Source organism: Leopardus geoffroyi, chromosome A1, assembly GCF_018350155.1.
Source record: "Leopardus geoffroyi isolate Oge1 chromosome A1, O.geoffroyi_Oge1_pat1.0, whole genome shotgun sequence".
NCBI classification, from domain to species: domain Eukaryota; kingdom Metazoa; phylum Chordata; class Mammalia; order Carnivora; family Felidae; genus Leopardus; species Leopardus geoffroyi.
Window position 1 is genome coordinate 227,543,276 of NC_059326.1, and position 25,358 is coordinate 227,568,633.

At 50.7% G+C, this 25,358-nt stretch overlaps 1 protein-coding gene across 2 annotated transcripts in view; it reads left to right on the forward strand.

Moving 5' to 3' along the window:
* Positions 1–25,358, forward strand: part of ANKH (ANKH inorganic pyrophosphate transport regulator) — a 142,266-nt gene that overhangs the window by 98,193 nt on the left and 18,715 nt on the right. Inside the window, exons 5-8 of one of the 2 annotated variants that reach the window (XM_045441681.1) lie at positions 5,730–5,900; positions 7,716–7,850; positions 10,044–10,136; positions 14,721–14,816. In XM_045441681.1, the coding sequence (XP_045297637.1) occupies positions 5,730–5,900; positions 7,716–7,850; positions 10,044–10,136; positions 14,721–14,816 (495 nt within the window). The remainder of the gene's footprint in view (positions 1–5,729; positions 5,901–7,715; positions 7,851–10,043; positions 10,137–14,720; positions 14,817–25,358) is intronic. The other variant, XM_045441689.1, reaches the window with a different exon arrangement.

The following is a 25,358-nucleotide window of genomic DNA, read 5'->3' on the forward strand; positions in this document are numbered from 1 at the left end:
GAGGCCAAGATCCTAGTTCAGTAATGATGCTGCACTACTGCAAATCCCCTTGCCTCCTGCCTTTTCATCTCAGCCTTCTGGCAAGATCCCACTCCTGAACCACCCTGTGATGCACCTGTCACCACCTGCATGCAGGTAGCAAGTGCTCCTGCACAAAGTTCAAACAGCGGAGGGGGCTCCTGGGTGGCTCAGTCGGTTAGGTGTCTGACCTCCGCTCAGGTCTTGATCTCACCACGCGTGAGTTCGAGCCCCGCGTCGGGCTCTGTGCTGATGGCTCAGAGCCTGGAGCCTGCTTCAGATTCTGTGTCTTCCTCTCTCTCTGCCCCTCCCCCACTGGTGCTCTGTCTCTCAGAAATAAATAAACGTTAAGAAAAATTAAAACAATAATAATAATAATAATAATGAAGAAAGTTCCACAATGGGACCGACTAATCAAACCACGGATCCCTAGTCTCCTCACTCACCTCAGCTGACTCCAGTAACTAACTCAGAGGCTTCCGTACCCTCCTCACTCTCCCTGTAGACGAGCTCTCTCCCCACTTCTCTGAGAAAATTGAAGCAACCAAATTCTTCAACTTCTGGCCACCAAACCTACAAGCCTACCTTCACACCCTTGCATCACTTCCGTTTTCCGCCATTTTATCTTTTTTTTTTTTTTTTAATTTTTTTTTTCAACGTTTATTTATTTTTGGGACAGAGAGAGACAGAGCATGAACGGGGGAGGGGCAGAGAGAGAGGGAGACACAGAATCGGAAACAGGCTCCAGGCTCTGAGCCATCAGCCCAGAGCCCGACGCGGGGCTCGAACTCACGGACCGCGAGATCGTGACCTGGCTGAAGTCGGACGCTTAACCGACTGCGCCACCCAGGCGCCCCCCGTTTTCCGCCATTTTAGAAGAGGTGTCCCTTCTCTGTGGTCCAGAACCACTTCTTCCACCTGTGCCTTGGATTCCGTGCTTTCTCAAGAACTTTATTCAGTTTATCAGTGATCCATTCTGTCTCCCCTGGGTCATTTCTCTTAATGTGTAACATTTGAAGACAAGGACAATAAGAAGATTTTTCTGGCGCCCATGTACCTCTCTAGCCACAATCCTCTGTCTTCATTACTTCACAGCCAGACTTTTTGCAAGAGGGGTTTTCACCCACTGTCTCCATTTTTTTTTTTACTTCTCTTTTATTCTTTTACCGACTCCAGGTGGACTTCCACCCCCGTCAGACCACCCAAAGAGTTCTTGCTAATGACCTTCATGTCACTTAACCCAGTGGACGTTCCCTGTCAACTTCTCAGACATCCCTTCACTCTGTTGACTGCTCCTTCCTGCACAAAACGTTCCTTCCCACTGGGACTCAGCACCGCAGTCCTGGTCTGTCTCCTCCTTCTGAAGGGCCACCTCCTCTATTGCTGTGAACATGTGGACCTTTCTCAGCATCTTTCTCTCTGTCTCCTCGCTCTGTTCTGTTCTGTTGGAGAAACATCTAGTGCATGCCCGCCTTCCAGATTGGATACCAAATATCTGTAGCCAGACGCTCTCCTCTGAGCTCCAGACGACATATTGAAATGTCCCTGTGGTAGCTCCATTCAGCTCCTGCAAAGCCACCCCAAGCTCGAATTCCTATCTTCTCTATCAGACATTTCGGTTTTACGCAAATCAGTGGCACGCATCATCTGGTCAGAAACCCTGAACCATCCTACGAGCACCCTGTTCACCATCAAGCCTTTTTGATTTTTTCCTAGATATCTCTTTTATTTTAAAAAAAGTTTAGGGGCGCCTGGGTGGCGCAGTCGGTTGGGCGTCCGACTTCAGCCAGGTCACGATCTCGCGGTCTGTGAGTTCGAGCCCCGCGTCGGGCTCTGGGCTGATGGCTCAGAGCCTGGAGCCTGTTTCCGATTCTGTGTCTCCCTCTCTCTCTGCCCCTCCCCCGTTCATGCTCTGTCTCACTCTGTCCCAAAAATAAATAAACGTTGAAAAAAAAAATTAAAAAAAAAAAAAAGTTTATTTATCTTGAGAGAGAACACGAGCAGGAGAGGGCAGAGAGAGAGAGAGAATCGCAAGCAGGCTCCACACTGTCAGCGAAGAGCCCGACCTGGGGCTTGAACCCATAAACTGTGAGATCACGGCCTGAGCTGAAATCAAGAGTCAGACACTTAACCAACCGGGCAGGCGCCCCAGTCGTAGATGTTTCTTTCATCCGCCCTCCTCTCCCCATCTCTGCCTCCCCTCCCACCCGGATGTCTCCTCTCTTGCCTCTGCCTCTGCTCTGACCCACCTCCTCCCTTCCCCGCTGCCACCCCTGTAATCCGTTCTTTTACCTCATCCCCTCCTTGGAAGCTGCTCCTGATGGGGTCACCTGAGTGGCTCAGTCGGTTAATCATCTAACTCTTGAATTCGGCTCAGGTCACGGTCACGGGATGGAGCCCCGTGTCAGGCTCCACACTGAGTAAGGAGCCTGCTTGGGATTCTCTCTCTTCCTCTCCTTCTCCTCTCTCCCTCCCTCTCTCTCTCTCTCTCTCTCTCTCTCAAAATAAATAAATAAACATGAAAGAAAAAAAACAACCTAAGAAATTGCTTCCTGGTGTTCTTGAGCTAAAAAACTCAAAATCCTGGTCACGGCCAACAAGGTACTGAAGACCTTTGGCCTTGCTTCCTCTCCAGCCTGGCAGTCTCCTCTTGTCCCCTTGCTTCCTGCACTCCAGCCACGGGTACTCCGTTCGGGGCCTCGGGAGGGCAGAGCCCCCTTCCACTGGGGCTTTTCACCTCAGCCCCATCTTCCCCGGGAGGAAACGTTCTGCCTCAGTTCTCCCCACCTACCACCGACGCCTGCCATTCCTGGCTAGTCTCCTGCGGAGACTGTAGGTCTCAGCTCAGACAGCACCCAAGAAGACGCCCTCCCTCACGGCAGCCTGGCTGTCCTAGCACAGCCACTCTTCCTTCCCCGTGTCAGCGGGCGCTCGCCAGCGCCACTGTGTGATTAAGGTCCCTGCTTCTCCGCTCGACCGTCCGCTCCCCAGGACAGAATTTGGGATGATCTCATTGATCACTGAATCCCGGCACCCAGTACAAGGCCAGCACAGAACAGGCTCTCACTGGGAAAAATCCTCACCACTGAGGCCCTAGGTTCCCCCTCAGAAAATAACCCAATATTTTTGGTGGCTATATCAGACTCAGAGTCATAATTCTGGACTTTAATTGCAGAAGGCCCCGTGTTATTTTACTTTATTTCATTTCATTTCATTTTGAGAGAGAGAGAGAGAGCGTGCGCGCATGCAAGGGAGCAGCTAGAGAGAGAGGGAGAGGGAATCCCAAGCAGGGTCCCAGTTGCCAGTGCAGAGCCCAGCACGGGGCTCAAACTCAAGAACTGTGAGATCATGACCTGAGACGAAATCAAGAGTCGGACGCTTAACCGACTTAGCCACCCAGGCGCCCCTGCCCCGTGTTATTTTCAGTTGGCAAACAATACAACCCACAGTGATGGTGTCAGCTCTGGGACAGGTGCTGGGCCACATGGCATCGAGCTATTAAACGCGCAGGGAGGCTGTGAGAGCCACTGGCCCAGTGCTTCCCACCTTCCCTCGGTCCCAAGTAGCCTGCCATGATTCTCTGGCTGTTTTCCTGTCATCGCCACACTCACCCTTCTTTCGGCCGAGTCCCTCTTTTTTCCGTCACCTCCACATCCTCCTCCGTGGCTCTGCTCGGCAGGCCTCCATCTTGCATGGCCATCCTGACGGCCCTGGGGGTCTTTCCTGGACTTAGCAGCAGGGGGATGATCCTTACGTATTCATTTCTTGTACAGTGAGTTTTCAGTCTCTGCACAAGGTCACCTTAGTTTGCTCTGTACGTTTTCTAGCTGCCAAACGTTCAGCTTGTTGCACATGCACCAGTGTGAGTTTGCATGGCGGCTCCTTAGAGGCATCTAATGCTTTAGAGACATCACTGCCCATCTTGGCCCCATCGCAAACCCCCTGGTCTTCTGTTTCAAACACAGTGCGTCCTTAGCGAGGCTTCCCCAGCTGGTGTTCGCATTTTCAGTTGACATTTGATAGTTCCACTCGGAAGGAACAGGCACGGAGCCAGGGTCCGGGCATCTTGACTTCTATCACTGGGCTGTGCTGTATCCTCCGAGAGCGTGAGCGCGAGTGTGAATGTGGCCTGACTTGTGTCCATTCACATTGTCGGTGCTGCGGGCAGCCTGGTGCGTCCTCATGGCCAAGCAGTGCCTCTCTCTCCTGCATCCCCGGAGGCTCCCTGTCCCAGTCAGCCTCATGTACTGGGTTTGAGAAGGACAGCCGGGCACGAGATTCATCGATGCCGTCAACAAACCACCTCTAGCATCTGATGATCTTACTGCGTTCAGAAGTTTCTCTGTATTACCCTGCTTTTCTGTGTGTGTTCCCTACAGCAGCGGAAGGCACTCATCCAGTTAATCACGCTCAGTCTCCAGCTTCCTTTGTAACTTTCTGTCATCACTGATCTCTTGGCACTGACGTGATCAGGATAAGCCTCCTCTGGTCAGGATCACTCGATGGCGGTATATTTTGCACGCCTATTGTTCCACAGATATTTGGCCATTAAAGTCGCTCTAGCTCGGGGTGCCCGGCTGGCTCAGTTGGTAGAGCACGTATGTGACTCTTCATCTCAGGGTTGTAAGTTTGAGCCCCACGTTAGGTGTAGACGTTGCTTAAAAATAAAATCTTTAAAAAAAAAAGAAAAGTCGAGGGGTGCCTAGGTGGCTCAGTCGGTTAAGCGTCCAACTTGGGCTCAGTTTGTGACCTCACGGTTCATGGGTTCGAGCCCTACATTGGGCTCTGTGCTGACAGCTCAGAGCCTGGAGCCTGCTTCAGATTCTGTGTCTCCCTCTCTCTCTGCCCCTCCCACCTTTCTTTTCTCTCTCTCTCTCTCTCTTTCTCTCAAAAATAAATAAACATTAAAAAAATAAAGTCAATGTAGCTCAGGAATCGTCCCCCTCCCCCATTACTTTATTTTTGCACTCAGTATGCTCAGTGCTCTCCTGAATGTATGAATCCCCAGATGGCTCTGGACAGAGACTGGGCTGCTTGTCTGAGTTTTCCTGACAGGAAGGTTAAATACGTTGTTAAATTTGTTGTGGGGACTCTACAGTCAGTAGAGATCAGTACGTGATTATTTTTTTTCAATCCCTCTTGACTATTTTGTTGACTTATTCCACTTCTGTATGTTTATATTTTAAATTTTAATCTGGCTTGCCTTATAATAATTAACATTGGTGCCTTTTGCAGCATTTTTAATGAATTGCATCTTGTAAATATTAAATGTGTATTTTTCTATAGACATCACTGATCACCACTACTCTTTCCCTGTGGACTTAGGGCCTCCCGTGTGGGTTACCTGTGCGTGTCGGGATCCAGGTTCAAGAAGGGCAAACCTCTGCCACATCTTTTGGGAATCTAGGAGCCCAAAGTTTCCAGATATTTTTTTTTTTAGCAATAACCTTAACGAGATGTGCAGTTACCTTCAAAGAACCTTCGTGGTGAATATGGCAAAATGATCGTGTGCCCTTCCGGTGAACCCCAGGCATCTGACCCTGAATTCTGAGAGTGGCCTTGAGCCTCAGCCCAAGTTTCCGTTCTCCTCCTCAACGTCGGGATTTTCACTCAGAGATGTGTCTCATCGGGGTGCAAGAGGGTGGACTGTGCTTCTGTCGACGGGCCCCATCTTCTCCCCTCTGACTTGCTCTCGTTTTCCTATCTCTCAGGTCGTTTTTGTAGCCATTTTGCTCCACAGTCACCTGGAATGCAGGGAGCCTCTGCTCATCCCCATCCTTTCCTTGTACATGGGCGCCCTTGTGCGCTGCACCACCCTGTGCCTGGGCTACTACAAGAACATCCACGACATCATCCCCGACAGGAGCGGACCGGAGCTGGGGGTACGTCCTTAGAACTCGCCGACACCCCGCCTGTGCCTCCGAGGGCGGCCGAGTGCTGCCCCGGCCCTTTGCGAATTGGGGGTATCCATACAAGAAGCACATGCTCCAAGCTGTCAAGTGCTAGGTCGTGGCCACAGGGGAGACGGTTGGAGAATGAAGGGCCCCTGGAGATAGAAGAGGTCTTAGAGGTCACTGTTCAGCCTCCTTCGTTGCATATCAGGGAGACTGAGGCACAGTGAGGTCAGGCTGAGTAGGTATAGCAGTTTCGGGTTTTCTTACCCTCTATTGTCAAAAGTCAGTCATTTCATCAAAATGGAGCTCCAGTGGGGCAATCCAATAGCACACGGTACTTATATATTAATCAACAAGTGTTTTAGGACCCGCAGTACCTTTAAACTCATATTTGGGTTATTCTTAACTTCACAGCAGGGCCCCAGGCTTTGTTTATACTTTCTGTATGGGCCAAACACAGTTGTGCATTCACGTACCTTCTGTGGAGCGAGCAGAGCCTACAGGTACCGTGGAGGGGCCCAGAAACATTTTAAACAGGGTCTCTATCCTCAAGCAACGTAGTACACCTCATTTGGTAGCTAAGACCAACACAGAAGCGCCACTCAGACGTGGATCCAGGAGAGTACATAGACCGGCAGACGGGACAAGGGCCACGGAAGCTGAGAGAAAGGAGATAGCGGTAAGGTCTGAGACGCTCCTGGATGGAGACAGAGCTTGGCCTGCACCTCCGAAGTTGAGTCGGATAGAAGCAGGGTATGATCTTACACCAGTGGCCCAAGCACTTTTTTGTCATCAGTGTCAACAGCATCTGATTTATGTATATGCTCATCTCTTCTACCTTCGTCATCGGGTGTCACTGGGCTGTGTTTCCATCTAGCTGTAAGGTAGATATGCTTGGTTCCCTAAGGGCCCGGAATAAGTCCCTGATCCCGCCTTTGACCACAGGTTACCCCTGTCATGTCAGAACAATAATTACGTTGACCACTTACCTCCATCCGAGAGGGCAGGCCGTCAATAAAATCTGATCTCGTTGTTTCCGCCACTAGGACAGCCACATCAAATTGGTCTTGATCGTAACAATCCGTCTCGTAACATTGAGCCACCAGCAAAGGGAAACCAGAGCGGCTGACCTGGTTCCATGATGTAACCCTTCACCTCTGAAGAATCAAAATCATAAAATCATAAAAGCCAGGCTTTAAAGACTGCACACATCTTTACTTTGTAGAATTCTTAATAGACCACATTTTCTTGACCGTGTTCTTATTTTTACGCTTCTGCACATTTACATGACTTCTGTGAGAGCTTCGAGAATAAGAATCTTTGTCGTTGATTTGCACGGTGCCCAAATAATTAGGCGCATTCGTGACCTGACGGGTTACAAAATAAATTACAGTAATTTTTTACTTCTGAGAGTTACCTCTTACAGACGTGGCTTCTAGCCAGTCCATTTGATGACTTAAACAAAAACTAACTTCCAGCCTGCTTCTCAGGCCATGGAATCGGGGTCTGCCTGAGTTTAGAGCTTCCCTCTTTGGAAAACAGTGATGTGGATCCATCATACTTAAATGTGTGTTTTGATTTCACAGCAGCTTGCCAGCCGTCTGAGTTAATTTCGAATAAGACTATACGTTTTGTTTTCATTCAGATTGGCTTGGCTACAGAGGCTTTCCTTATGCCATTTTTTTTTTAAGTACAATGAATTGACGCATGATTGACATCAGAAGGAAAAGCTTTGGCTCTGAAGTGTTTCTCCTGTTCTGCTTCTAGAGCCTAGTGACCCTTTCTCTCCATTTCTTGACACAGGGGGATGCAACGATAAGGAAGATGCTGAGCTTCTGGTGGCCCCTGGCTCTCATCTTGGCTACACAGAGAATCAGTAGACCGATCGTCAACCTCTTTGTTTCCCGGGACCTTGGTGGAAGTTCTGCAGCAACAGAGGTAGGGCACTTTCTGGGGATGGGGGGCCAGGGCGGGGAGGGGGAGGCTTGTAGTCACCTCATGAAGAATGGGGGCGGGAAGGTGGATGCAAGCTTGTCTCTGATCCCTCTTGAGAGCTTCAGTAATCCTGTGGTATTAAATTATGTGACACATTCACACTCAGAAGCCATGAGGGTCTTACAATCATATCATTTCTTCCTTATTTATGAGTATGGAAGGAGACAGCTCCTTCATTGTTCTCATTGGCCATTTGAGAAAACAGAGGCGAGGACACAAAACTAGCAAGAAGCTGGGCTGGCCTCAGAATCCAGATTTTCCGCCTCCCGCCCAATGGCCTTTCCGTTTTTCCGTGGAGTCGGCATGATGCTGCTTCACTGTGGTTGCCGAAGACCAGACACTATGCCGGGCACAGCAACGAAAATGCCCGGACTGTGAGGGCCGGTGCCTCCATCGTGACCCCGGCCTCTCTCCCCTGTTCATGCTCCGCCTTCCTACACATATGGCCCAGCGGTCACGGCCCTGCGTGCTCTGTGGCAGTCTGCCCTCCTCCGAATGAAGACCTCCCTCATCTACTCACTCACAACTCAAGAAATTTATCTGGAAACTGGCAGCTGCTCCAAAAAAACAAAAAAAGAGTTGAATCATTTTTTCCATCTCTCAAGGATGGGACGAACAAATAGAGCTACTTCGTTCGTTCCCTCCTCTGCTGCCTTCTGGAGAATCGATTCCGTCTCCGGAAGTGCTGGTCCTTCAGGAGGGCTGGTGGCTGCCCCTGAGGGCCTTCTGGTTTTGCTCGTTGCCCTTGAATGTGTTCTCGGCATGTCTCCAGCCCGGGGTCTCGTGCCAGTTTCCATGTCCTGGGAAGCAGCTCGTGTTGGCTTAGGAAGGGAAGCACATAAATCCCAAGCAGGACACCTTCTCCTGCCTCAGTTTGTTCCTGGATTTTGTGTTTTGGATCATGAAGGTCGTCATCTTGGGTGGCTCCTGTAACCCAGCAGCTTTTTCAGTTAACAACTTCAGTTTCAGTCGCACAGGAAAAGAAAGTACGTGACCCCCATCACTTCTGTGCCAGAACTCCATCATTCCCTTTAAAAAATAATAATAATAAGGCAAGTAATGTATTGGAGCCATTTCTGTAGTGACCTCCATGACCTAGAGGCCCAGCACAGAGGGTACAGGACCCACGTTGATTGACCATCTGCTATGTGAGGGCACTTTATGCACATTGCGTTGACTCCCCACAGCCCTGTGTGATGGATGCCGTTATTCCCACGGTTCTGCTAGAGGAACAGAAAGGGGGTCTGAGTGGGTCCACACTTCACGCCGCTGGTGGTGACCAAGTGGAGGTTTGACTCGGGTCTACCACTCTACCCTCACAGCGGTTTCTTCACCCAGCGGGGGACTCGCTTCATGTTCCAGGCATCAATGTTATGTTCATTAAAATAGATGAAGGCTGAACTTCTCTTTTACTAGCCAGCTAGAGCTGAACTCGCCAACATGTGGGGTTCGATGCTTTGTTTTCATACGCCTTCCTTTTCATTCACATAGGAAGAGAAAGTCTCCTTTCCACGGAAGAACATGTTTGGTTTCCTGTAAGAAATACTTACTTAGTCTTCTTAAGTTAAACATCAAAATTAGGCTATCCTGGCTGAACAGATTAAGAGTGAGTTGAGTTGGAAGGAGGGGGCCACAGAGCCACCGCCAGGCCACCCGCAGGAACAAGATGGAGGCATAGAGGCGGACCCTGAGCAAAGACTACCCAGAGAGCAGAGCGGGCTCAAAATCGCATGTTGAGACTCCAGAACTGGGCTAGCCTGGAGGGTTCCATTCGGCTCAATGGAAAGAGCAAAGATCCTTGGTCTGGTGGGCCTGGGTTCAAACTGTAGCTTGTCCAGCCCACAACCCAGAGCTGTTTCTCTTTGGATTCGTGTAAAGAAGATGCATCCGCCTGTTCTCCACGCACTACCTGGGCTCCTGTACCCCACTCCCATCCATGGTCACAGTGGACCACCTGCCCCTTTCCCGCTTCCCCCGGGCTGTCCTGTGGCTGGCCAATGCTTGTCACCCAGTGTGGGGTTATCTGTCTGTGGCGGCCACCCCAGAGATGGCTCATGCTGCCACGGGGCAAACAGCAGCTACTGGAAATTCTCTCGGGGATGTGGACGCTAATTCTGCTGGCTTTTCCTCTTGTAGGCGGTGGCAATTTTGACAGCCACATACCCTGTGGGTCACATGCCATATGGATGGCTGACGGAAATCCGTGCCGTCTACCCTGCTTTTGACAAGGTGAGAACCCGTGCGGCGTGGTGCCTAAAACACACTCTTTAAAACTAGCTTTTGATGGACAGGCATCTCTGATGAGGAAAACTTTGATATTTCCCCGTCTCACCTCCCTCTGTAAGGTTACCGTGGCGTCGAGGGGTCAAACGTAATTGTGAAACAGTTCCCTCAGGAAATAACAGAGGCTGTCCAGCTTACCCTGATGCCAGTTCTCCAATGCCCTCCGAACCGTATTCGCTTTTAGGTTGTTCCTGTTGAGGTATCGTTAATTTTTTTGCGAAGGGAAAATAGACTCTCGAGAAAATTGAATACGTTGGATTTTGCCTCTGTCTTTTGTTTATTAAATAAAACTAAGACTAAACTGACCTCAGAGCAGATGTGAAGGAACAGACAGAGTGGTGTGCTTGAGCTCCTAGGTTTACGGAGCTCCTTCAACACTTGGGACCACGTGCGCTGAAGTTGTCCACATGGCCGACCTGGGTCCAGGTTGGTTTGGATGCAGCGGACTTACTCCAGCTGAAAGCCTCTGTTAACAACAGCTCTGCCCCCTCCGCGGCTGCTGGCATGCCCTAGGGAGGCACATAACCCTTCAGACTTGCAGCCTGTGGCTGGGGGGGGGGGGGGGGGGGGGGGCGGGTGGGGACTGTCCTACCAATCATTTAATTCATGTCTATTTCATTAAAGCTTACTTATTTGAACCTATAGACTTTTACAGCAAAACATACCCCCCCCCAAAAGATAGTATACGATGTTTTAAAATGAAAAATGGGGGGGGGCGCCTGGGTGGCGCAGTCCGTTAAGCGTCCGACTTCAGCCAGGTCACGATCTCGCGGTCCGTGAGTTCGAGCCCCGCGTCGGGCTCTGGGCTGATGGCTCAGAGCCTGGAGCCTGTTTCCGATTCTGTGTCTCCCTCTCTCTCTGCCCCTCCCCTGTTCATGCTCTGTCTCTCTCTGTCCCCAAAAAAATAAATAAACGTTGAAATAAATAAATAAATAAATAAATAAATAAATAAATAAATAAAATGAAAAATGGGGAAAGAGGCACACAACCTGCCACGTGTACTTTTAATAGCAGCTACTTTGCCTTGAACTTCTCCAGGACAAGCTCAGAGCCACAGCCAATACCACTTTATCTTCCCCCAGCAAGAGTCCTGGGATGTGAGGAGAGGAGGCCTCTTGGCCAGGGGCCCCAGCACATCAGTTCTGGCAGCACAGGCAGTTTGGGCTCTGACTAGCTAAAGCTGGCCTCCCTCCTCCCCTCACCCCAGCCCCCCGCTCCCAGACTCGCATGGACGTGGGAAATCCTGGGAGGCCACACGAGCAAGGCCCAGCCACAGGCTATATACGCTTAGCTCTTTCTTTCACATAGCCTCCGGATTCTCAAATGTTTAGTTGTTTGTGGGCTTCTAGAAAAGAGCAATACCGGTGGAGTGGGGCCCCAGAAAGGTTTCCTGTCCAGCTTGCCTCCCTGACCCAGGGCACACCCCCCGCCCCAGGCATCTCTGAGTGGGGATGAGCCAGGGGCGGAGACTCAAGTCTGGAAAGACAGTATCCACTGTGGGTCCACCTTCTTCTCTGTGGTCTACCAGCAGACTCGTGCAAACACACACACACACACACACACACACACACCCCTCTGTCACACGTCCCCATCCACGGCATCCTTCCACCCTGTGCACCCCCATGGTGTCACCTGCCTCTGTTCCCAGCCCCATACTCACCCGTGAATGGCAGCTCACTTCAGGGATGCCCACCACGCAGCCTAACAAGACAGGGCAGTGGTGCTGCCCGGATCTCTTCACTGGGTGTGGAACCTCCCCAGTGGACGACGAGCCGGACCCACTCCCTGTTTCACACATCAGCATCTCGCAACATCAGGAAGCAGCGTATCTCCTAAAAATGCTCTGAGAGCAAACCTGAGGCACGAGTGGCTTGCGGGAGATTTTCCTCCTTGTAATTCTTGTTTGAGTGAGTTTAATCCAATCTATTGATAGAAATTGTCATCTTCGTTTTAAGTCACGTGCATATAGAAGTAAATCCCAGGGGCGCCTGGGTGGCTCAGTTGGTTAGTGTCCGACTCTTGGCTTCTGCCCAGGTCGTGATCTCAGTTTCACGAGTTCAAGCCCTGCGTCAGGCGCTGTGCTGACACCAAGGAGCCTGCTTGGGATTCCCTCTCTCTCTCTCTCTCTCTCTCTCTCTCTCTGTCTCTCTTTGCCCCTTCTCCACTTGCACTGTCTCTGTCTCTCTCAAAATAAATAAATAAACTTAAAAAAAAAAAAGAGCTAAAAAAAAAAGAAGTAAATCCTAGAAAACCAAAATGCATAGAAGTCTCCTTGCTAAATTTCTAGCTCTTGGAGACCAAGATTATGTAAGAAAACGTGATGAGAACAGGAAGCACTGAAGAGTCAGAGCCTCCGGGCTGGGGGAGGAAGTCTCATCTGGAATTTTTTTTTTTTTGGCTACCTCGAAATAATAAAACTTAACAACGTAACACGATACAGTTTCAGCAGGCGCATCCAAGAAAAACTCGGTTTCGTTCGCGATCACAGAGCTTAGGTGCTACGAAAAAATCCCTTGAACGAGCGTGTACCTCCAGCCAGCAACTGGCGTGGCTCAGAACCCTTGTGGGGCCTCGCTCAGTGTTCCAGGCATGCCAGGGAGGTCCTCTAGGCCATTCGCGTGAATGCCGTCTGTTCGCCCAAATCTGAGACCCCTCTGTGTGCCCTTGCAGAACTTGCCGCATTGACAGTTGAGATCCTTAGCCTCTTTGTGGGCTCCGGCCTAAGAGATCTAACATTTCTTGCATAACTTCTGGTGGCTCCCACTAAATAGCAGCAACGGGGAGCGTTTTCCACTCGTGCAGAATCTCTCCGATGTTCAGGTCTCACCCGCGAAGGGCTATGTTGCTCAGCAGATGGGGCAAACAAAGCGAAACACGGACGCCAACCTAATGGTCCCTGCTGGTGTGTTCGTGCCAACCACGCTGGCGGAACGAACTGCGGGCGTAGAAACCAAAGCGCACGCGAAGGCGCTGCGCCGCGCTGCTGTCCCCCACAGGCGACATGGCGCTCCCGGGTTGGTTTCCTGACTCTCTGTGGCACGCCCACTCGGGCCCCTCTCTCGCACATCCCCGGGGCGGGGGAGGTGGAGAGACTTGCACTCTGCCACGGCGGCAAACTCCGTTGTTCAGAAAAGCGGATCCACTTTAGAGGCTGGGATGACGCAGGCTCGAGCAGAGGTTTGTGCTGGAGGCACGGCACGTGCAGGGGGAAGGGACCGACCGGGGAGACCGCCTGAGCTCCCAAAGTAAAGGAACCATCAGAAGCTCTTTTCCCAGTAGAACCCGTATCCGCCCTGCTTCTGCGTCTTTCCTCCAGCGGGACGCGAGCCAGGAGCCCCGGTGTGCTTCTGTCGGTCGCCCCTGGGACTAACTGGATCCCTGGTGGAGGCGGGGGGGTCTTTTTCTCCGCTGGTGTTCGTGATGAGGGGCCAGGCGCCAGTTTGATCGGGTGTTAGGCCTGCTTAGCAGTGGCGCTGGGATGGTCTGAGCAAGCCTCAGGATGGGCGAGAGGACATTTGGGCCGTCCGCACTGGTTGCTTAAAACTCAGTGTGGCGGCGGTGAGCACCTTCTCCGCAAGAAAGACTGTGCTGAGGGGCAGGAGTCAAGGGGAAGAGTGAGGTGCCCAGTTCTGTGTCCGCAACCGGCGTGCACCTTCCACACGTGCCCCCTGCAGCGTACCCACCTCCAGAGAGCTCTGGGCTCGCCTGCATTCCAGGAAGTGGGGCCCCAGGGCACTTCGGGCTATAAGATCAGAGAGGCTTCAAGAAGCAGACGGGCTGGGGCGCCTGGGTGGCTCAGTCGGTTGGGCGTCCGACTTCGGCTCAGGTCACGATCTCGCGGTATGTGAGTTCGAGCCCCGCGTCGCGCTCTGTGCTGACTGCTCAGAGCCTGGAGCCTGTTTCCGATTCTGTGTCTCCCTCTCTCTCTGACCCTCCCCCGTTCATGCTCTGTCTCTCTCTGTCTCAAAAATAAATAAACGTTAAAAAAAATTAAAAAAAAAAAAAAAAAAAGAAGCAGACGGGCTGTGCCCATGATGTGCCCCGAAGAGGGTAGCTTTGAAATTCACAAGATCCAAAGAGACATGAAAACACCAAGTGTGATAGGGGAAGAGGAAGAGGTTGTGTCTGGAATACAAGTGGAGGAGTCTGGGTCAGGGCAGGCAGGGCCGAGAATGCCCGCTGGTGGGGAGGACAGGGCCCCGAAGGTCACCGAGCTGGGCTGTAGCTTCGAGGAGGTGCCAGGTGGCCAGGAGGGGCCACCCGGGCCGGGGCCCTGGACTAGGCTGGGTGGGTGGCCAGCGCCCAGGGAACACAGACTCAGGAGACACTGCCCAGAGTTCCGTCCAGAACCCCCTCCGGTTCACGTTCAAGTCCAGAAACCTGACAGCTGTCTGAGAGAGAAAGTGACAGCCGTCCTCCCAGCTGTCAGGTGACACCCGTACTTCGGACACATCCAATAAAACCAAAACAAGATGCTCTTCAAGATGCACGTGTGGTCAGGATAACCACTGTCCCTTTCTTTCGCCCTAGAATAACCCCAGCAATAAACTGGTGAGCACCAGCAACACGGTGACAGCCGCCCACATCAAGAAGTTCACGTTCGTCTGCATGGCCTTGTCACTCACGGTAAGGAGAGAGACCGACACCACCCCCCTCTGTTGTTGTTTGTGGAAAGGGGGAATGGCCGTTTTAAAGGGAGACGCCTTGTATTCCATACTGTGATGTTACACGGAATTAAATAACAACCTCTTTAAAACGTTGTTGTCCCCAAGTATGAACAGCAGTTATTTAGGAAGGTCATTGTATACAGGAAGAAGGGGTAGACTTCTGGCGTTTCCAGAGACTTCTAAACATGCTGAAGAAGGGCAGACTTTGCCCTTCGTTTTAATAATACTCTTGTCTTCCTGAGTAACTGCTGGCCCATTTTTAAACATCCGGAGTCAACTGTATAAACATCCCCGTCCCTCTTCCAAATCTCGTTGGTGTTATTTCAGTTACCCCCGTAAAAGATCCTTTGCTGATCACGCTTATACCACTGCTGTGTCCTATCTATTTATTCATCACTCGACGTGTACTTATCAAGCACCTACGAGGTCCCAAGCCTGGTGCCGTTTTCGAGGATACAGCTGTGGATAACAGCATGCATCGTGCACAGCCTAAATAAGCAACATACATCCTTCCTATATCAACCGCCATGCAATTTAAGCGTAGAAGATACTGTTCAAAAAACATGGATATACATGCTCTATAACCCTAAGCACATGGTATATAACTTAAGATAGTTTGTAGTAGCCAAAAAAAAAAAAGAAAAGAAAAGAAAAAAAACATTTATAACCAAACTTCCATTGTGGACTGTGCCCTTTGAGTTCTAAAGAGGGAGATGAGAAGGAGGTAAAAAGAAATTGCGGGGCTTTTGAACTTAGTTCAGTTTTTCTTGTTTGTTGTGGTGACTACACATTTCCTATTAAGTCCTGTAGAAAGTCTCCATGTATACAGTACAATGTAAGTATGTTCCAGAAATGCCGGGGGCACGCAGCTCTTATCATCAGTGACTGATGATGAGGACCTAAGGCAGAAGGGTTGGTTGCCCTGATGAGGGGCACACTGTAACTTTAGCCCTTCTAACTGTTATCAAAGGGATTATTGGGCTTGCTGAACCCTGGGAGTGGTCCTTAAACTCAAGCCCTACACGTGTTTTAAACCTTTGATGGAGGGGCGCCTGGGTGGCTCAGTTGGTTAAGCGTCCAACTTGGGCTCAGGTCATGATCTCACGGTCTGTGAGCTCAAGCCCCGTGTCGGGCTCTGTGCTGACAGCTCAGAGCCTGGAGCCTGCTTCTGATTCTGTGTCTCCCTCTCTCTCTGCCCCTCCCCTGCTCATGTTCATGTTCTCTCTCTGTCTCTCTCGCGCGCTCTCTCTCTCTCAAAAATTAATAAACATTAAAAAAAATTGAAACCTTCAATGGAGGGGCACCTGGGTGGCTCAGTCAGCTAAGCGTCCTCCTCCTGATTTTGGCTCAGGTCATGATCTCAAGGTTCGCGAGTTCGAGTCTCTCATAGGGCTTTGTGCTGACGTGCAGAGCCCGCTTGAGATTCTCCTCTCCCTCTCTATCTGTGTCTCTCTTTCTCTCAAGATAAATAAATAAACTTAAAAAAAAAGATTCTTTAAGGCAAACCTTCAATGGATATTTTTCCAAAGCCCACCGTTTAATATTTAATCCATTGATCCAACACTTGAATAGATCATAACAAGGGCAACACGAGACAAATAGCCTGTCCCATCCATCACACATTGCGACCTTGTGTCCTCAACCGCCCCTTGACCCCAACCTGCCTCTCCTGCCAGTTCCTCCCTCGTGAAAGTGGGGGGGTGGGGAGTAGGGGTGTTGGAAACATAGTCATGTGCCACCTCACCGAGGAAGTATGTCTGATAGCACGCCTGCTTAGTCGGGACAGGTTACCCCAGGCAACCCTGCTCCCCTATTTGCGTTATTTCTCTATGGCGTGCAGATTTTTCCATAGTTCCCTAAAATATTAGGAAAATAGTGAGCAACCTTGAAACTGTTTAAAAGAGTATTTTAGAAAAAGCAGAGGGAAGGTTTCTATTCCAGGAACAGACCTCAGCTTTTGGAGACTATGTGAAATGATTGGAAGTCAAAAGTTGAGTCGAGTCGGATGCCAGGTGCTATGACTTAGACCTCATCCCTCCCTGACAGCTAGAAGCCCTGGGTTGTCACTGGCTCTGCAGTCCAGAGTCTGCTCTCCTCTGTCGCCTGTCACTCCATTTAAACATCTCCCCCCAGCTACAGTTGAGCCCGACAGAGAACTTTGCCCGACCGGACTTAAGGTTGTTCCTTCTCTCCTTCGATGCACGAGCTGTAACCTTCACCTCTAAGTCGAGTGCAGCTGGTTTATTTTGACATGGTAATGATCTAGAAAAATGCTTTGATTGCCCATGTAAAGGCTTTTCTTTTCTTTTCTTTTCTTTTTCAGTGTAATTATTCCAATCCTATCCTCTGTAACTAGAAGTATGTCAGGGTAGATTTTCACAGAATTTCACAGAAATTCCCCTTCGTTGGGAAGAAACTTGGAGATGAGCTCATCAAAACCCTTAACTTCTTAGAAAAGGAAATGACTCAGAGAGGATAAGTGACTTGCCCGAGCACCTGTAATAGAACAAGCTAGAAGCCAGCCTTCCAAGCCCACTCTCCAAAGCCTGCTGGGTCCAGCGAGTTGGAACCGCTGTCTGGCCCAGAGGCTCCAGACGTGGGCGCCATGCTTGAAATGGTGGTTTCTTCCACACTAAAAACAGTAGTATTTGAGTTTGCAGCCAATCAAGCGTCTCACACATTATCCTTACAACGGTTCAGTCGGCCCAACATCTTGGCCACAGGAATTGTCTTTAAAAGACATGGGGGACAAGTAAACAATTTTTTTAAGTTGAAGTATAATCGGCACACAGCGTTACATTAGTTTCAATTACGGGGTTTTGGTTTTGGTTTTGGTTTTTCTTTCCTAAACGTTAAGCTGTGGCTATAACGTACATGTATAACGTATACGTATACGTTCCTGTAGCACTTTCCGTGTTCAGTCTTTGTATCCGTTGCTCCCTGTTGGCTCTGAAGTGCCCGAGGCAGGGTCTGTGACTTAGCCACCTTCTGTCCTCAGGCCCGAGTATCCTATCAGGCACCGAAGGGGCACCATGAACCGTTAATAAATACATCCGTCGATTAAGACTTAACCGTGAGTCAGAAGGGTACTGATAGCACTCATCCCTGGTGGGCGAGAGTCTCCTTATTTATACTCAATTTACCCAAGTTTTACTTTTTTTAATTTTTATTTATTTATTTTGAGAGAGAAAGAGAGCTCAAGGGGGCGGTGGTGGGGGGAGGGAGAGAGAGTCCCAAGCAGGCTCCGCACTGTCCACACAGAGCCTGATGCGGGGCTCGATCCCACCAACTGTGAGATCATGACCTGAGCTGAAATCCAGAGTCAGAAGCTTAACCCACAGAGCCACCCAGGCGCCCTGAGTTTATGCAACTTCTAAAGCTTTTGTAAGAGGCCCTTTACTCTCGAGTCTGGTTTTGTTTTGTTTTTATCATTTTTTTTTTAATTTTTTTCTTTAATGTTTATTTATTTTTGACAGAGAGAGAGAGAGAGACAGAGCATGAGTGGGGGAGGGGCAGAGAGAGAGGGAGCCACATAATCCGAAGCAGGCTCCAGGCTCCGAGCCGTCAGCCCAGAGCCCGACGCGGGGCTCGAACTCACAGACCGTGAGATCATGACCTGAGCCGAAGTCGGACGCTCAACCGACTGAGCCACCCGGGCGCCCCTAAAGTATATCTTTTAACGAGCTAGCATATTTCCCTTTTATTTTATTTTATTTTTTATTTTTATTTTGAGAGAGAGAGGCAGAGACGAAGGGACAGGGAGAGAATCTCAAGCAGGCTCTGCACTGTCAGCCCGGAGCCCAACGAGGGGCTCAATCTCACGACCGTGACATCATGACCTGAGCCAAAGTCGGACGCTTAACCAACCGAGCCACCCCGGTGCCCCACGGCTGTGTCACTTTCGACAGTTAATAAGAGACTCCTTTTCAGTACACTACAATGCACATATACATCCATTCCCTAGTGTAGACTTTCCATTGAAATTCAGAGTCTCTGTTCTGCTCCAAAAGCTGGTTCTTCCTCATGCCTTTATCCGGGAGTTTTCCTTCAAGAAGGGCAGCAAAGGCCCCTGAAGATGGACTGGGGAGGCGGGTCAAGTTAAAAAGTAGAAATACTCTTCCCTTAGCACCTTCCTTTTCCTCCTTCAGAGCTGCCGTGGGATAGAAGCACTGAGCGGTGTCATTTGATGGGAGTCAGGGTGAGGAGAGGGGGGGCCCTGGAGTCCCTCCGAAAGGTTATCTTGAAAATGGTAGAGCCGTCAGATGAAAAGCGATCCCCTCGGTAGCGGCAAGGGGAAGAGACATGATGCCAACCAGTGTCAGCAAGGTGACTGCGTCCTGACAGGCTGAGTTTGTCCAGCAGACAACCGCGGGGAACACGGGCCGAGGGTGGCGGTGAGGAGCTTGCGGTCAGGGAGCAGGAGCAGTATCCCTTCCTCCTGGGGAAAGGCACTGGTGATTCTAAAGGTACAGAAACTCGGCCTCTTGGTGGCCCCTCTGAGTTTATCGTGATTCCTTTCTGGATTCTAGATTGGGGGGTAAAATAGAGACCATTAGCCAGGGTACGATGTGTCTTTTCGACAGTCCTTTCAATGAGGAAGAGGTGTCCCAAAGACCAGTTTCCATTTTGACTTCACAACGGCATTTTAAGAACGTTCGGTATTTTCTTGAGCTCCTTTCTGCTCTAGTTCTGGGGAGCTGGTGCGAAGAAGGCGGCCTCTCTGCTCCAAGAGAGTTGGAAAAGAATCCACGCAGAGCACAGGCTTGGCTGCTGCTGGGGCCTCCCCAACCCCCTTGACACAAGATGGAAATGGGCATCCATCCAGATGGATCTTGGCAGGCAGAACCAGCCGGGTACTTTTGTGCAGTGAACAACCTTCACAGTCATACCCAGCATCCCCTGGTCGCTGAACCCAGAGACAGTCAGGAGGGGATGATGGAGGAGTGCCGATCAGAGGAAGGGGAGAGACCACGGGTCAGAAAAAGGACGGAGAGGTTGAGAGTCCAGGAAAGATGGGCAGAGGCAGAGGTGGGGACACAGAGAGGTAGGGAGGATGTGAGGGCCCCAGAGAGCCCGGAGCCCTCACAGCCCTCCAGGGCCCTGCCAATCCTTCCAGTACAAATTGCTGTAAATTTTAGAGGAGCTAAAAAGAGATAGGTCTTTAAGAAACCAGTGAATCTGACAAATTGACAGTTGGCCAAATAGGCTATTCTGTAGGGTGATCTTGGGGAACTGGCCTATTTCGGGGAGGCAGGTATGGAGTGAGATCCTCACCAGGCTTGTCCAGACTTGGTTTTGTGGCCCAGAGTCAGATTATGCCAAGGTCATGGGACTGTGCCCGGGTCCCCAGAGTGTATCCCACTGACCTCTGTCACCTTCAGTAGATGGAGGCTGCTTGGTGTGTGTGTGTGTGTGTGTGTGTGTGTGTGTGTGTGTGTGTGTGTTGCTGTCCCTTGAAGCAGAGAGAGGTGAAAGCCACCTGTGTGCCGGCCGATCACACCGCCTCACACAGTAGGGTACTAAGTGTGTGTGAGGCCGGCAGCCGTTACTACTAAAGCATCTGTTTCTTTTTCCAAAAGTTAAAATAAGTTTCTTTTACTCTGGATCCTCCTGAGCTTTGCTTTTTGATGTCAGTGGGCGGTAAAAAGGGGAAGTGTGGATCTGCACTCAAGCCTGAATCTTCTGTTCTGAGTTGCTATGGCTCTAATTGTATCGGCCAGAAATTCCCGTATTGAAGCCCTGACGTCCGGCATCCCTGAATGTGGTCTTACTGGGAAACAGGGTTCAGATGAGGCACTGCGAAGTGAGTGAGGTGGGCCCCTAATCCGTATGATTGGTGGTCTTACAAGAGGGCAAATCCGGACACGGACAAGCCCGGGAGCATGCCACAGGGCGCCACCAGAAGCCAGGCAGCGCCTGGAGTGGACCTTCCCCAGGGCCTGCGAGGGGTGCGGCCCCTTCCACACCCTGATGCTGGACTCCACGACCGTGGGACAAGAACCTTGGGTGAGCCACCCGGTTTATGCTACTTTGCTACGGTGGCCCCAGAAAACTCCTACACTGATGTGGTGAGGGAAGGCCACGGATCGATTAGCCACACGTGACTATTCAACTACCTGGTTTCTTTTTAAATTCTCCACTTACTGTTTGCACAAGCGTCTCCATTATTTCCAGATTCTTCGCGTAAGAATCAGAGTAGTGGGTTTGCTGAGAAATACTTTTCGTTGGTACGGCGCTGTCCCCAAATTTCCGTGATTGATTATATCCTCGCAGGCCTGGTTTTTCGGGGCTTTTCTCGGGGGTGGTGTTGACATCACGGCGTCCGATGGAAGCAGCGGTGGGGGGTGTGGGTTACTTTGCATTTTGGCTTTGCGCTGCTGTCCCCGAATTGAGTCATCCCGTACACCTCTGAGTCAGGCCCTTGAACAGGCCACTGTCCCCAGCGCCGAAAAGCCTAAACACATTCCCAACGTCCGGAGAAGGAATTAAGTTGCTAGTATTTTATCCAGTTGTATTTATTCCTCCAAGTTGTCTCAGAACCTCGACACTTCTCCCCACTTGGATCTTATAAATGGTATCTGATTTGGCACCAAGGTGTAGCGATTACTGGTTTCGGTTTAACGTGTGTGTTCTACAAAGAGAAGAACGGTGAAGACACCGCATTCTCCCCGGGGCCCGCCGGGGAGTCCCGATTGGCCCGTGGATCCTGCAGGGACAAGTGTTGGCTGCTGACTCCCCCCCCCCCCCCCCCCGCCACCGCCCCCGGCTCAGGTGCGGTTGCCAGGCTCCCCGAGGCTTTTCTGGTGCAAGGGCAGATTTATCAGAGTAAGGTGACAGTGTTGTTCCAGCAATGGCAGAGAAACCCGGCAGGGACTGAGTCACAGACTTCCAGGAATTGTATTTGATGACCGTGCCTCTTTTCTTAGTTGTTTCTAGGAGTCTCCGCTCAAAAACAGAACCAGCGTGGAGAGCAGTTTTCTTCTTACACGGTGGGCATGTTACAGTGTGTAGGACTGAGACATGGCTTGCTCACATGCAGAGGCAGGACCCTCCCAGGGGCAGTTCACAGTAAGGTGTGTGGACAGGGCAAGGCTGATGTCCATGGCTTGTCGGTTTTCTGATTTCAGCCTGTGCTCACACGCTCCCGGGTACTTGGGGCTCTGAACGTGAGCGTGTTCCCGGTGGCCTGAAACTCTCGGTGCCCTGTGGGATTTACACGGATACGATATGTAAGGGGTCAGCAAAGCCCACGTAAAATACCTCCGTGATCTCAAAGAACCCCACAGAAACGCATGTACATCAAGCAGTGTGTGAAATGAGCACAGCGAGGACGTGAAATGCCACTTGGTCCGTTAAAGGGTCATCCTGTGTGCTTAATGAAGCCAGAAACCGTTGGACCCGGGAACAAAAGAGAACAGTCAGAAACTGCTCAGGTCACGGACGTATTTCACTGGTTGACCTCTCCCAGCTCTTAGGTGGCCCCTGCGCCTACAGGTGGGCTTAGAAAGTGACCTGGAAAGCAAAGTCACTTTTAGCTAATGATACGTGACCTTTGCCCAAAATGTTATTTTCTCTTAAAGGCTTTATTACTGCGTTTCCTGCTCTGGGGTCCAACACAGTGAGGTAAACATGACTGAATTGCGCCACGAGATTGTTCTCGGGGTCCTTTCATACTTAACCTTCTGAGCCCAGGGCACCACTCAAGAGAAACACAGTGTGATGGTGAGAAAAATTAGCAGTGCCTGGAAAAGCTGCTCGCCGTGAATCAGGTGCCAGATGGTTTTCAAGGGCCTGTCTTTTGATCCTCCCCGAGAGACGGCTCTTGACCGATGGGGCTCCAAGAATGAATTGGGCCGAAACAAAACAAGACCGCCAGCACCTCTGAACTGGAAAGGGGCTTAGAGGCAGGGCTGCAAGCCTGCGCTGAATGGCCCTGGGGCCCTGGGAGAGGGATTTACCCTCAGGCTGGAATTCAGTACCCCAGAGCTCTGTGTTTACGCACGTGGTCCTGAGGTCCTGGGGCCTGGAGTCAAATCCCGGCTCCTCTGTTCACCAGCTGGGTGGCTTTGGAAGGGTCATCTAAAACTAAGCCTCAGCTTCCCCAGCTGCCAGACGGGCATGATAAGAATACCCTCCTCCTAAGACTTACGAGCATAGTGCCAGGCACGCTGTAAGCAAAAAACACCAGCTCTCGTGATCAGGAAGTCCCCCAAATACACGGGATTCCAAGCGAAGATAAGGTATCTGTGTATGTAAACAAGCGGCTATTGGTACATTGGATGCCAGTGAATAAATCTGTGAATTTTTCTACTTCTATCTATACATGCTTCCAAAGTCCTGTGGGATTTTTTTTTTTTTTTTTTTTTTTTTTTGGTGTTTTAAAAAAAATCAGTGTCTCGATAGATGTGCACATATCTTCTCCGGGAGGACCGGACGCATACACGAGACATATAATATGCGCACCGGTTTTCTCCCTGAGGTTTGGGAAAGCTCTTCGGAGGCCCCGTCACACCTTTCTGTCTGTGGCCTCCAGTGCCAAATGCGGACAGTGCTCACTCCGTCCGTCGGCCGTCTTGCTAACTCAGAAATGTCAGTTACCCACGCTCTTCAGTGAGCACAGGAGGAGAAATCCATGTTTTAGCCTTCTGGCCCAGAACGTCCAATACGTTTGTAGATGCCAACCAAATGTTGGAAATGCCGGCAGGGAAAGATTTGAAGCCACGCGTGTGTGCACTGCAAAAATTCTCTGAAGCCTGAGCTTTAGAAGGATGCTCGGGGCTCTCTTCTGATGGGCACAGCTGCCCAGACGGAGGACACATGCGTATCTACCCAGGCAGTCCTTCACCAGATGTGCCAGCCCCTGCTACATAGCGGGCTCTGAGGCTACCACAATGAAATACACACACAAAGTCGCCTTTTTCTATGGAATTTATCGTCTTCTAGAGCAGACAGGCAATAAACATATACTGTGGTGTTGGGCAGTGTGTTCATTTTCTGTGGCAGCTGTAAGAAATTGTCTCGAACCTGATGGCTTAAGAACAACAGAAATGTAGGGGCGCCTGGGTGGCTCAGTCAGTTAAGCATCTGACTCCGGCTCAGGTCGTGATCTCACAGTTCACAAGTTTGAGCCCCACGTGGGGCTGTGTGCTCACAGCTCAGAGCCTGGAGCCTGCTTCCGATTCTGTGTCTCCCTCTCTCTCTGCCCCTCCTCTACTCTCTCTCTCTCTCTCAAAAATAAATAAAATTTTTTTTAAAAAGAAAACAGAAATGTACTCTCTCATAGTTTTGGAGGCCAGAAGTCTCCAGAGGCCAGAAATTCAGTTGACTGGGCTGCTGTCAGGGTGTTTGTTCTCCAGCCTCGCTCCCTCCCGTGGCTTCAGAGAACCTGTCCCTTGCCTTTTCCAGCCCTTGGTGGCTGCCACGTTCCTCGGCCACATCACTCCCGTCTCTGTCTCTCTTCCTAGGACCACCTCCTCTCTGTGCCTGTGCGGGGTCTCCCTTTGCGTGGCTCTCACGTTAGGAGGACTCTGTGACGGTGTTCAGGGCCCCCCAGACGTCCCCAGATAATCATACCTCAAGATCCTTAATCTAATCATACAGGTTACTATATAAAGTGATGGTACTTGCGTATCCTGGGGATTTGGGACTGAACAGGTCTTTGCATGGCCATTACGCGACTTGCAGCAGGCACTCACAGGTGCTTGGGAGAAAAATGAAAGAGGGTGAGGGAGACTCCGCTTTGGACGGGCCATCAGGGAAGGCCCCCCGAGGGAGCGCATTTCCCGTAGGCTTTCTGTTTCCTTCCTCTTTTCTGATCGTGCGGGGCAATTTCTGTTCCATTCTCCTTTCCGAATTCCTAGTACTATTTGATCCGACTCGCCACTTTTCCACGGATTGTGAACGCTGTTTTCTTTAATGCGTTGAATTCCTGCCCCCCTCGCGCCCCCCCCCCCCCCAGTGACTCCAGGAGGACATGGTCACCGTCTCCCACGCGAGCAGCCAGCCTCCTTCTCCTTGCAGGTCAGAGTCCCATCCAGAAGGCTCTTCTTCGTCTTGGCCCCCGGCTTCCTGAGATAAGCCTTGTCTGGGAGGGATTAGGTTGGAGGCTAAGGAGACAAGGTGACTAAGTGACTAAGTCTGCAGAAATCAGGATGGCATTGCAACACAACTGGATGCCTCCCTCTAGAGCCCTGAGTCCGGTAGGAAAATATGTGCCATCGAGGGGCGGAGGCCACTGCAGAATGTAAGGTGAAGGTATTTGGTATTTAAAGCATTTTAATTCTAACGCTTCAGAGCTTCAGGCCTCCAGGACCCTCCCAGGAGGGAAGGAAAGCCAGAAGCAAGCAGCAGCGAGAAGGACGCAGTCAGAACACTCCGCCCGCCGGGTTATTTTCTCTGTGACACACTGAGATAATCCGTTTCGGTGAGGTTCAGATAATCCTGAAATAACTCCTTATGCTGTTCTCACTGCATAAGTCCCCAGGAAGCACAAATCTCAAAT